The sequence below is a fragment of the Silurus aristotelis genome, assembly GCF_946808225.1.
Source record: "Silurus aristotelis genome assembly, chromosome: 7".
Classification (NCBI taxonomy): domain Eukaryota; kingdom Metazoa; phylum Chordata; class Actinopteri; order Siluriformes; family Siluridae; genus Silurus; species Silurus aristotelis.
This window is the reverse complement of record NC_139580.1, coordinates 24,436,148-24,448,166: the sequence shown is the minus strand read 5'-3', so window position 1 is coordinate 24,448,166 and position 12,019 is coordinate 24,436,148. Positions and strand designations below refer to the sequence as shown.

General features: G+C 37.3%; 2 protein-coding genes across 6 annotated transcripts in view; both read left to right on the top strand.

The window, feature by feature from the left end:
- spg11 (SPG11 vesicle trafficking associated, spatacsin) overlaps positions 1-8,098 on the top strand; it is a 282,063-nt gene extending 273,965 nt beyond the window's left edge. Inside the window, exon 36 of the mRNA XM_083546074.1 lies at positions 7,915-8,098. Coding sequence (XP_083402200.1) covers positions 7,915-7,940 — 26 coding nt within the window. The 3' untranslated portion in view covers positions 7,941-8,098. The remainder of the gene's footprint in view (positions 1-7,914) is intronic.
- Positions 1-10,496, top strand: part of gramd2ab (GRAM domain containing 2Ab) — a gene marked incomplete at its 3' end in the record, with an annotated part of 32,896 nt that extends 22,400 nt beyond the window's left edge. For 3 of the 5 annotated variants that reach the window (XM_083546485.1, XM_083546484.1, XM_083546486.1), the window contains 6 exons: positions 328-399; positions 808-870; positions 2,838-2,991; positions 3,849-3,942; positions 4,269-4,376; positions 9,589-10,496. In XM_083546485.1, the coding sequence (XP_083402611.1) occupies positions 328-399; positions 808-870; positions 2,838-2,991; positions 3,849-3,942; positions 4,269-4,376; positions 9,589-9,592 (495 nt within the window). Of the gene's footprint in view, positions 1-327; positions 400-807; positions 871-2,837; positions 2,992-3,848; positions 3,975-4,268; positions 4,381-9,588 lie in introns of those variants that run through there. The other 2 variants (XR_014534306.1, XM_083546483.1) reach the window with 2 other exon arrangements.
- Between the last annotated feature and the right edge of the window lie 1,523 nt (positions 10,497-12,019).

Genomic DNA, 12,019 nt, shown 5'->3' with positions numbered 1-12,019 from the left:
ATCAGATAGCAGACACAAACTGTGCAGCATTTAGGGTTGAAAGACACATCACAGTAGATAAACACTAGCTGAACTTCTGTATCAATGACTGGTTATTTTCGGATACAGGTATCTCAGGCATCACAATTATTGCCCTGTGAGATATATATATATATATATATATATATATATATATATATATATATATATATATATATATATATATATATATATATATATATATATATATATATAAAGAGTTTTTTTTTTTTATTGCCGTATTTATATGATTATTAAACCAAGTCTCTAAATCTGCATTGGATATCTTTTTCAACTCTCTTTCCGTAGTATGTTTTTGTTTCACTCCTGTCTCGGGACAGCGTGTATGATGTCCTCAGGAGAATCTGCACCCATCTGCAGGTAAAACAAACACGCTCATGTGCAAGAACAAACACACATCCCAGTCACTATATCGCATATGCCAGGCCTCATACACTATACACTAGATGGACAGAAGTATTTGGGCACATACATTTTTCATTCATACATGCTTCTGTCCATCTAGTGTGCAGGATGACTTTGAAGGTGGTAGCGTTACATTTTCCTTTCACTTGACCTCGAAAACCCAAACCTGTTCCAACATGGCAATGCTATGGCTCAAAACCAGTTTCATGAAGATATGCTTTACATGGGTTGGAGTACAAAATATAGACCTCAACCTTACTGAACATGTTTGAATTGAATTGTAAGGCAGACTGCACCTCAGGCCTCCTTTTTCAAGTTCACACGTTATTATAATGTTAATTTTCATTGAATTTTGCTCTGCAGGTCAATGGTAAGAAGAGTCTGAGTCTAAAGCAGTATCTAGAAGAGCCTGGATCACTGTCAAATGTAAGAAACTCTAATCCTATGAATTAATTTAGATTGTATCATTGTGTAACGTTCATATGTTCATCCACTGTTGTGTGATTCTGTCATGTTTTTTATAGAACATCCTGCAACACTTTACAGAATACTGTTGACTCTGTTAACACTGTTTACTTTACTTTGGCAGAAACTGTTGACTTATACAATGATAGCACGTGTGTGTGTGTGTGTGTGTGTGTGTGTGTGTGTGTGTGTGTGTGTGTGTGTGTGTGTGTGTGTGTGTGTGGCTAGATACATACATACACTGTATGGACAAAAGTTTGTGGACACCTGGCTATAAGATTTGTATGTGTTCAATGAACGTCCCATTCTACATTAAGTCCCCATTTGCTGTTATAATCCACTGCACTCTTCAGAGAAGATGTTCAACTAGATTTTGGGGGGTTGTATGGAGATTTGTGCCTATTTAGATACACGGGTGTTAGTAAAGTCAGGTACTGATCAAAAGTGAGGAGGCCTGTCAGCGTTCCAGTTTATCCCAAAGGTGTTCAATAGCGTTGAGGTCAGGGCTCTATAGAAGGCCACTCAAGATCTTCCACTCCAACCCATGTGAAGCATATCTTCATGGAGCTTGCTTTGTGCATAAGGGCATTATAATGCTGGAACAGGTTTGAGTCTCTTAGTTCAAGCCATACAAAGACATTAGTTACGATTGTGTACTTTTAAATTTGTGTTGCCAATACGGTTAGAAAAGTCAGGTGTTTTAATACTTTTGTTTATATAGTGTACATACAATATGTCAAACTAATCATTGTGAGATTAGGATTGTAAATTGTTTGCCGTTTTAATACTCCACTCTCAAACACTGTCTATGTGGTTCGCAATTGTGCATTTCCTTTCCCATGTGAAGAAGCATGTGTGCAGGTGTGTAATGAAAACAGTCAGGTTTCACTAGAAACTCAATGTACTATCAATGAGACATCCAATGTATTAGTAGTGGCAGAGGTAGAAAGTAACAAATTACATTTACTCACATTCATTTTTTTATTTCTTTTTTTTTTTACATTTACAATTTACATTTGTGTACATCTACTTTTTAGTAGTAGCTTCAGTAGATTCATAAATGTGTAATTTTACTTTTACTTAAGTATGTTTTGTTTGAAGTATTGTACTTAACTACATTTTACATCATATCCATTACTAAGTAAAAGAAAATTAATTATATTGCAAAAATTACATTTTTATATACAGTTACTCTACATCGAAAAATAATGCAAGGGGGAAAACTATCGCACCCCCGAAACTACTGCACTCATTGATTGGCGGAGAGCAAACGTGCTAAACTCACAAAAAAGAAAGATGGAGATGGAGATTTTTTTTTTTCTTGCCGAAAGTGCATAACTCACATAAAACTGAAGTCATGGTTGTAGTGTTGTTCATTTTATTCGTATTTTATTTATTCCAGAGTAAATCTTTTAATGAGCTACTTTTTTACTTTTACTTGAGTGAATATATAGACTGTTAAATTTACTTGAATTAAAGTCAAATTTCAAGGCTGCAAACATTAGTCAGAACATTCTAGGACACAATGTAGCTACAAAGCATAATTTTGTTGAGTGGTCTATGAGATGAAAGCATAGTGTAATGGAGATATTAACTCGATTTTAAAGCGTTGGTACTTTATCTGTTTGAGTGTACAGAGTGTACAGATGGAAAATCCCAGTTAAGAGAAGTGAACAGAATAAAGTACTAAGGTTCTGCTGTGTTTCTGCACATGTTTAATCAGTAGGTAGTTGCACAGTATTGTGGGTACTGCTGGATAACATTAACCGAAGTTTAAAATAGAGCAATCAAGGAAATTTTATTAGGCTTTCATTACAGAACACATCTCATAAGCCACTGAAGAGCATGTTAGCTGCAATAATTAATCCATATTAAATCCATACTTGCAAAAAGTTTTTAGTAACCTCTGTGCTCTGTTTGTCTCTCAGGATGAGTTCCCAGTGGCCAGCACTTACCCTGCGGTGTTAAAGTGGCGCAGGAAGCCTTCAGTTTCACCTGTCTCTTCATCTCTACCTGATCTGTTGGGAAATTCCACTAACACTGCTGTTAAACCTCCATTTGCAACTGAAACTCAATTGCAGGGTACAGCATGCACACAGACACTATCAAAATATCCTAGTACTGAGCATGTGAGACGCTCGATTGCTTGCTAATATTGGTTATATTCAGCATGCTCCAAGTTTCAGACCACTTTTTAAAATCTGGGATTAAATTTTTCGTCAAAAATTAAAAAAAAGGATTTAGAATTGTCAAATATTTAAAACAAAGTAAATGTTATTATATTGTAATTTCATATTCCTAATTTATATACAAGAATCTGCACTTTATCTAGCAAACTGAGAAAGAAAGAAAGAAAGAAAGAAAGAAAGAAAGAAAGAAAGAAAGAAAGAAAGAAAGAAAGAAAGGTGCTTTATACTTGTCACATGTACTTTACAACACAGTGAAATTCTTTCTTCACATATATATGAATGTGAGGGGTCAGAGCGCAGGATCAGCAAAGGCCAAATATCAGAAGAAAAATTCTAAATATCATACATGTGTATGAAATTTGGATAGCTGAACTGTGAAGCATGGGGGTGGAAATGTTTTGCTGGCAAAGGTCACTGTTACACTTCATAAATTAGAGAATTATCTAGAAATACTATAGCAGACCCACATCAGCCTGAACATGTGTAAGCAAGGAGGGGTTATATCAGTTCTTTGGATCATTAAACACTTACAAAATATGAAAACGTTTGGTCCAGAAATCTGATATAGCAAATAAACTAATATATCAACAATACAGGAAAAAGACAAGAAATGTCTGGATTAGAAAAAAAATTAAAAGAAGTTTAATCTCGACTGTAAAACCTAAATTAGGTCAAATTTTACAATAAACGTACATTGGAATCCTGTAGCTGAGACTTAAACATATTTTGTTTCTGGTTTGTGCTTTCCAGAGAGGCATCTGGAAACCGAGAATATTCTGCTGACTGAGCCTGTACCAGAACTAGGTCACATGGAATACCAGCTCCTCAAATTCTTCATCCTGCTGTATGTGCCCAAACCAAATCCACTTCAACTGAGTATGTTCGGAAATCAGTTGGAGCTCATTAGAGATAAAAAGCCATTTTTATCACTGACTAGTGGAACTAATGTGTATTTGATTTATTGTGATAATGTGTAAGTGATATTGCCCTCTATTGGCCAGTCCTTTTTCTTTTTCCTTTTTTAAAATGCTTGTTGCCTAATTAGAGAAATTAATCTAATATCCAGGTGTGTGTGTGTGTGTGTGTGTGTGTGTGTGTGTGTGTGTGTGTGTGTGTGTGTGTGTGTGTGTGTGTGTGTGTGTGTGTGTGTGTGTGTGTGATTCTTTGCAGTATTATACTGCTGATTATGTCATCCTGTTACCTGGCTTTCCGTGTTTGCAGTCTAGAAGAGCAGCTTTCCTTCCTCAACACACATCCTACACTACCCATGAGAGACAGGTGAGCTCAAACAGACACAACTACACACACACACACACACACACACACACACACACACACACACACACACACACACACACACACACACACACACACACACACACATAATGTACACTCATTATGTACACTCCTGGGCTAAAATGAGCCAATCTCCTGTCTCTTCTTGTAGGCAGGAATAAAATCATTTTAATGATTAAAATGTCTAAAAATGTTTAAAATATAATCTGGGATGTTTTTTCTTTATATAGTCATTATTTGGGGATCTGCCACACAACTTTGTCCATCAAGGCCATATAAGAAGCTTGTAAAAGGAACCAGGATTGATAGAGCAGGGAGAGATCTACAGGATTTGTGTCATAATTCCTCATTTGCTGACCAATGGCTATTGACCATATTTTTTACACTTTTGGGATAAACTGGAACGCTGACAGTCCTCAATTTCGATCAGTACCTGACTTTACTAAAAACCCGTGTATCTGAATTAGCACAAATCTCCAAACAACCCCACCAAATCTATTGAAACATCTTCCCAGAAGAGTGGAGGTTGTATAACTGCAAATCGGGACTAAATGTGGAATGGGACATTCATTTAATCTTTAATTATTAGACGTAACTATTACATCGTCACACATAAAGAGTCTTATAAAGTGTTTGCAAATGAAGTCAAAAAGCTAAATTTACACAGGGGAAGTGGGTCATGTTCAGAGACCAGTCACGTACATGCTTAAGTCAAATTCAGAGGCCTCCCCGTACAGACTATGCAAATTGCCTGCATATAGTTCACACCTCACACCAGATCTGTCTGGAGTAGAAGAATCCAGTTTTTTTCCACCACCATTCTTAAAAACCTGCCTTTAATCCCCCAACATTCTGCCATATAAAATACAGACTAAAGAGTGTTATTTTTGCTTGCTCTAATATAATGCAACATAAAAGCAAGAGATAAAATAAAAATAAACAAAATAAAACCATGCTGTATAATATAATAATGTTTGAGAAGATATGTTGCTGCATGAAAAGTTTTAACTGTATATATTACAGCAAATTTGGTTTATTTTGTTAATATTGGTTCACCCCCATTTTTAGCAGCAGAAAAAAAGTAACACTTGATCCAGTACCCCTTTTTAATGTTTGTTGGTTTTAATTTTATTATTTCTTAAATGTAATTTTAATGAAGCCTCGTATACTTAAATATTTTACTTATTTTTAAAAAATAATTGAAGTCAGGATATACTACATAGAGGCCATGTACTTATTTTATTTTATCTTATTTTATTGTAATGAAGCCAGAATATGCTAAATAGAAGTCATGTACTTTTATTTTAATTTAAGTACATTTTATTTGATTTTATTGCATTGTATTGTATTGTTTTGTATATTAATGAAGTCAGCACATAGTAAATAGAGGTCATGTAGCATGCTCTTTAGGGTAATAATAGAATTTTTCTAATTTTATTTTTATTTTTTTAAACATACCAATAGTTTGAATGAAATGCTGATTGCGCTGATCTCATTTCTTGATTTTATCCCTAAAAACTTCCCAAGTGCTGTCTTGCTCTAAGAACTGTCTCCAAATTTCAAATGCCATTCTGCAGATTTTTGTGTATTTATAGCCCAAAACATAAATATCAGTATGGCATATTGTGGTTACATCAAACTGTCAGACAGCAGCACAAACTTAATACCTCACTTCCTCACCTAATTTACAGCTAAAATAACTGAGACACACCAATGTTTTACACAGACTCCACCCTCTGTAGTAATAAGAATCACTATGTGAGTGCATCTCAATCTGAATATAGCCCTCAAAAAATATGTTTTTTCATTATCCACTTTATTAGGGACACCTATAGACCTAAACATTCAGGCAGTTATCTAATCAGCCAATCATACAGCTGCAAAATGATACAAGTCTGGCTGAGCCTGTGCCTTCTGTAGCCGCAAAAAAGAATCCTGAGATCCTGAGAGACCTTTCTGCATACCAAATTTATAAAGAGTTTTTATTTGAGTTACTGTTTACTTACAGCCAGACCAAACATGTGTGGCCATTGTCCTCTGAGTTTTGTCTTTACTGTGTGGAAAGCTGAATGTTTTTAGTTTTTTGCAACATTCTGTTTAAATATTATAGTCTGTACAGGTGTTCTTAATAAAGTGGCTGGTCAGTGAATATGCACTACAGTGGAGAAATAATTATTTGATCCTTGCTGGGGTTTTTTTATTTACCCACTAACATGGAATGAACAGTTTAGAATTTTTATAGTAGGGTTTTTTGACAGAGAGAGACAGAATATATGTATTTGATCCCCTACAAACCAGCAGGATTCTGACTCCCACACACCCAAATTAGTCCTGTGCCTTTAAAAAAGAACTCCTAATATCAACTCATTATGTGTATAAAAGACACTCGTCACAGAATCAACCTCTTCCATTCAAACCTCTCCACCATAATGGGCAAGACCAAAGAGCTGTCAAAGGACGTCAGGGACCAGTGTAGACCTGCACAGGGTTGGAATGGGCTACAAAACCATCAGCAAGAAGCTTGGTGAGAATGAGACCACTGTTAGCACGATAATTAGAAAATGGAAGAAATACAGGATAAGTCAATCGCCCTCGCTCTGGAGCTCCATGCAAAATCTCACCTCATGGGGTAAGGATGATAATTTGAAAAGTGAGAGATCAGCCCAGAATTACACTCGAGGAGCTTGTTAATGATCTCAAGGAAGCTTGGACCACAGTCACTAAGAAAACCATTGGTAACACACCAAGGTCTTTCTGCTCAAGAATGCACATGAACAGACATGTCTGAAGTTTGCCGATGAACACCTGAATGTTTCAGAGAAGGCTTGGAAGAATGTGACGTGGTCAGATGAGACCAAAATTGAGATCAACTCGACTCGCCGTGTTTGGAGGCAGAGAAATGCTTAATATGACCCCAAGAACCATTATACAGCCATGCACTGTAGAATCTTGGATGAGAACCTCCTGGCCTCAGTCAGAACACTGAAGATGGGTCATGGATGTGACTTCCAGCATGGCAATGACCCAAAACATATGGCCAAGGCAACAATCTGATGGTCTTATAGCCCATTCCAATCTTGTGCATGTCTACAATCTTGTCCCTGATGTCCTACTCACACCCAAGGAAAAGGCATATGAGGATCTGTATGAGAAGTTGGACACTAAGGAAGGAGAAAAGGATTTGTACTGATTGGCCAGGCAGAGGGAACGAGCTGGATAGGATGCGGTGCAAGTTAGAGCAATAAAGGATGGAGATGGAAATGTGTTGACTAGCGAGGAGAGTGTGTTGAGGAGGTGGAGGGAGTATTTTGAGCAGCTGATAACTGAAGAAAATGAGAGAGAGAAGGTTGGATGGTGTGGAGATGGTGAAGCAGGAAGTGAATAGGATTAGTAAGGAGGAAGTGAGAGCAGCAATTAGGAGGCTGAAGAGTGGAAAGTTGTTTGGACCAGATGACATACCGGTAGAAGCATGGAGATGTTTAGGAGAGATGGGAGTGGAGTTTTTAACCAGGTTGTTCAGATTTTGGAAGGTACGAGGATGCCTGAGGAATGGAAAAGATGTGTGCTGGTGCCGATCTTTAAGAATAAAGGAAATGTGCAGACCTGCAGTAACTACAGGGGAATTAAGTTGATCAGTCCCACCATAAAGTTATGGGGAAGAGTAGTGGAAGCCAGGCTGAGAGAAGAGGTGACCATCTGTGAGCAACAGTATGGTTTCATGGCAAGTAAAAGCACCACAGATGCATTATTAGCTTTGAGAATGTTGATGGAGAAGTATAGAGAAGGTCAGAAGGAGTTGCATTGTGTGTTTGTGGATTTAGAGAAAGCGTACGACAGGGTGCCAAGAGAGGAGTTGTGGTATTGTATGAGGAAGTCAGGTGTGTCAGAGAAGTATGTGAGGGTGGTGCAGGACATGTATGAGGACAGTGTGACAGCAGTGAAGTGTGCAGTAGGAACGACAGACTGGTTCAAGGTGGAGGTTGGATTGCATCAAGGATCGGCTTTGGACTATGGACTATGATGTTTGCGGATTATATTGTGATTTGTGGTGACAGTAGTAAGCAGGTTGAGAAGAGCCTGGAGAGGTGGAGGTACGTGCTGGAGAGAAGGGGAATGAAAGTCAGTAGGAGTAAGACAGAGTACATGTGTGTGAATAAGAGGAAGGGTAGTGGAGTGGTGCGGTTGCAGGGAGAAGAGGTGGGGAAGGTGGAGGAGTTTAGGTACCTGAGGGTCAACAGTGCAAGGTAATGGAGATTGTGTTAGAGAAGTAAAGAAAAGAGTGCAGGCAGGGTGAAGTGGGTGAAGAAAAGTGGCAGGAGTGATTTGTGATAGTAGGGTATCTGCGAAAGAGTGAAAGGAAAAGTTTATAGGACTGTGGTGAGACCTGCGATGTTGTATGGATTAGAGACAGTGGCATTGAGTAAAAGACAGGAGGTGGAGCTGGAGGTAGCAGAGCTGAAGATGTTGAGATTTTCATTGTGAGTGACGAGGATGGACAGGATTAGAAACAAGTTTATTAGAGGGACAGCGCATGTAGGACGTTTTGGAGACAAGGTGAGGGAGGCGAGATTGAGATGGTTTAGACATGTGCATAGGAGGGACATGTGGTATATTGGTAGGAGAATGCTGAGGATAGAGCCACCAGGATGGAGGGAAAGAGGAAGGCCAAGGTGGAGGTTTATGGATGTGGTGAGGGAGGACATGCAGTTAGTAGGTTTGAAAGAGGCAGATTTAGAGGACAGGGGGTTTGGATGATCCGCTGTGGCGACCCCTAACAAGAGCAGCTGAAAGAAGATGTTGAAGAAGTTCTTGTTTATTGGAATTCTTGTTAATTTGGAACGGGATCAAATACTTATTTCACAGGATACAAATTCATCTATAACCATTCTTTAATGTTTTTTATGGATATTTTTTTTCCATATTCTTTCTCTCTGTGTTAAAACAAACCTCCTATAACAATCTTGGACTGTTCATTTCTTTGTAAGGGGGTAAACTTAAAATCAGCAGGGGATCAAATAATTATTTCCCCCAATGTATGTAGTGAATAGATAATGGTGTTACTGTTGAGTATCCAACCTGCTATACATTATACTAATTGTGTGTGTGTGTGTGTGTGTGTGTGTGTGTGTGTGTGTGTGTGTGTGTGTGTGTGTGTGTGTGTGTGTGTGTGTGTGTGTGTGTGTTTGTTTTACAGGTAGCATAGGTCGAAAAGAGGCCTTGTTCTCATCCAGTGTAGCTATTAGCAGATAGAAAAGAATCACGTAGTGGAGTCTGGGACAGGATATACTGTATATTCTTCCATTTCTGACCAAGCAGCAGAAAAGGAATATATAAATGATGTTACTTTTTTGTCTGGATTAAACTTTTTAAACATAAAGTATAAGACACAAGGTAATGTCACTAAAGAGCAGTGATAGTGGTTTTACTCACTGCTCCTTGACATTTCCACTATGGGACAGAACCCTACGACACCATACACCAGCCAGACCAAGAGGCCCAGGACAATCGGACACCGTGTCTGTTCCTTCTACATTCTTCAGATGACGATCATTTCAAGAGACGCACCAGCAAAATGCAGATATACCGAAGTGCCAGTGAGATGCGTTTGCTTTAGAGAGATGATGCATAAAGGGCTTTGCTTTGGAAGTTACTTTGGAGTATACTGTGTAGTGAGAAAATGCATCTCAGGTTGGATGAATCGTTTCACCTTCGCAGTTAGGTTTTATTGTTAAAGTTGAAATCAGTTGTGTTGGTTTTTATTCAAAACAAATTGAAAGCGATCGGGGCGGCAATGCCACTAAAACACACATGAAGCATTTTATTGTACTGCAATATTTTAACTCTGCTTCGGATTTACTGCATTCTGCTGTAGGAAGAAGTCGTATGTAGTGATTTACTTGAAAAGACATAGGAGCGCACAGGTTATTGCAAACGAAAAGCACATTTATAAATGATAATAGGTGCAATTTGCTTTTATAGCACAGATTTACTATATTTATTTGTAATATTTTATACAATTTAGGATTTCCTTTGTTCTTTGTATAGACTCGTATATCTTTTATGATTGTTACACATCATTGACTAATAAACGGTTTTAACCTGTTCCTGTGTATGATATGATGTTCTTTTTCGTTTAGTTTTTTTGGACAAACTGTGTATAAAAATCAGATTTATTTATGTCTGTGTACTTTATGGTCATTACATTTTCATTTTAGAAAGAGAATATGAAAAATAAAAAAGGATCGTTGTTTTATTGAAAAAAAAATTAATACTCCAGAACGATGAAAGAACAATGGCAAACAAAAAAAGGAATGTCATCTTCTTTAATATCAGATAAAAGCATTGGGGGTTTTAAGCAAGAAATGCAAGAAGATTTTGTGCTGAACGCTGCTATATAGACTGTATAAGCTCCGCCCACTTCTGATCTGAAACTACTGTAACTTATTGCTTTGCAGTTCTGCAATTAGACATAAAAAATATCAAGCGTTTTTCTTTTTTAGTTTCTCTTAGATTTTCTTTTCTGTGGAAAATCATTGGAAAATGATTCGTTTTTACTCGAAGAAAATACAAATATTGGTCCTTTTTCATATTCTCGTTCTGAAATGAAAATTGAATGACCAGAAGGTACACGAACCATTCACGCATTTATTCAATAATTAGGTCGCATACACATAAAGGTAACTTGGATAAAAAAAATTTTGTTTTTTTTTTATAGGGAAAAAAGTTATTTTGTTTGTGCGTTATGTTGAGCATTTCCTTTAGGGGGAGCTGTTTCCTGTGGATTTGAAACTAGCTCTACCCTCAGATTAATTGTAATTTCTCTACCAATATTGTGCAAGACTTTAATTCTAAACTTCTTTGTTCTATGAAAACATCTGCACTATTTAGTTCCAGGACTAGTTTTCAGGTGAAAAGGAGACAAACCTGTAACAAAACCAGTATTTATTTGTATAATTGATTGGAAAGTGGCTATAGGAGCAGCCGGGAGAGCTTTAATCTCATTCAGAAAGGGCCACGTAGAAGCCACACCTGCCAAGATCAACTAATTAAACAGGTTGAAATCTAATGAACCTCCTGCTTAATTAAAATAAAAGATCCTGCATGCATGCCGGCTCTTCCTGGATTGGATTAAACACCCCTGCTTTTAAACACCCCAGCCTTAGGGTTCCTATTTAATTTGTCAATTATTATAAAGTCATGGAGCCTTTCATTCGCCTTGAATGTCATTACATTTAAATGGAGTTAGTTTTGGTTTAACATGAAACCAACATGGAGGAAAAAAACAGGTAAGAGTTGGTTTTAGTGGACAATCCCTCTAAATTGAAACCTTTCTATAGCTCTGGTCTACATAATGCAAACCTCGTTCACCAAGGTATTTATTATTTATTTCATCACATTATTAGCCCCTTTCGAATATTCCTTCTTCTCTTGAGCTGTGTTTTGGATTAAGATCAGCACGATAATGGGACTTTAACATTCCAAGCTGATGGAGACTTAAGAAGTCCAGTTATAGGAGCATGTTCCAATGAGAAGATCAGCTGAAGTCAGTCATTACAATTAATGTTTTTATTTTGTACATTTTGTGAGCATTTCATATCACCCTGCTTTTTACCCAAATTTGTTAC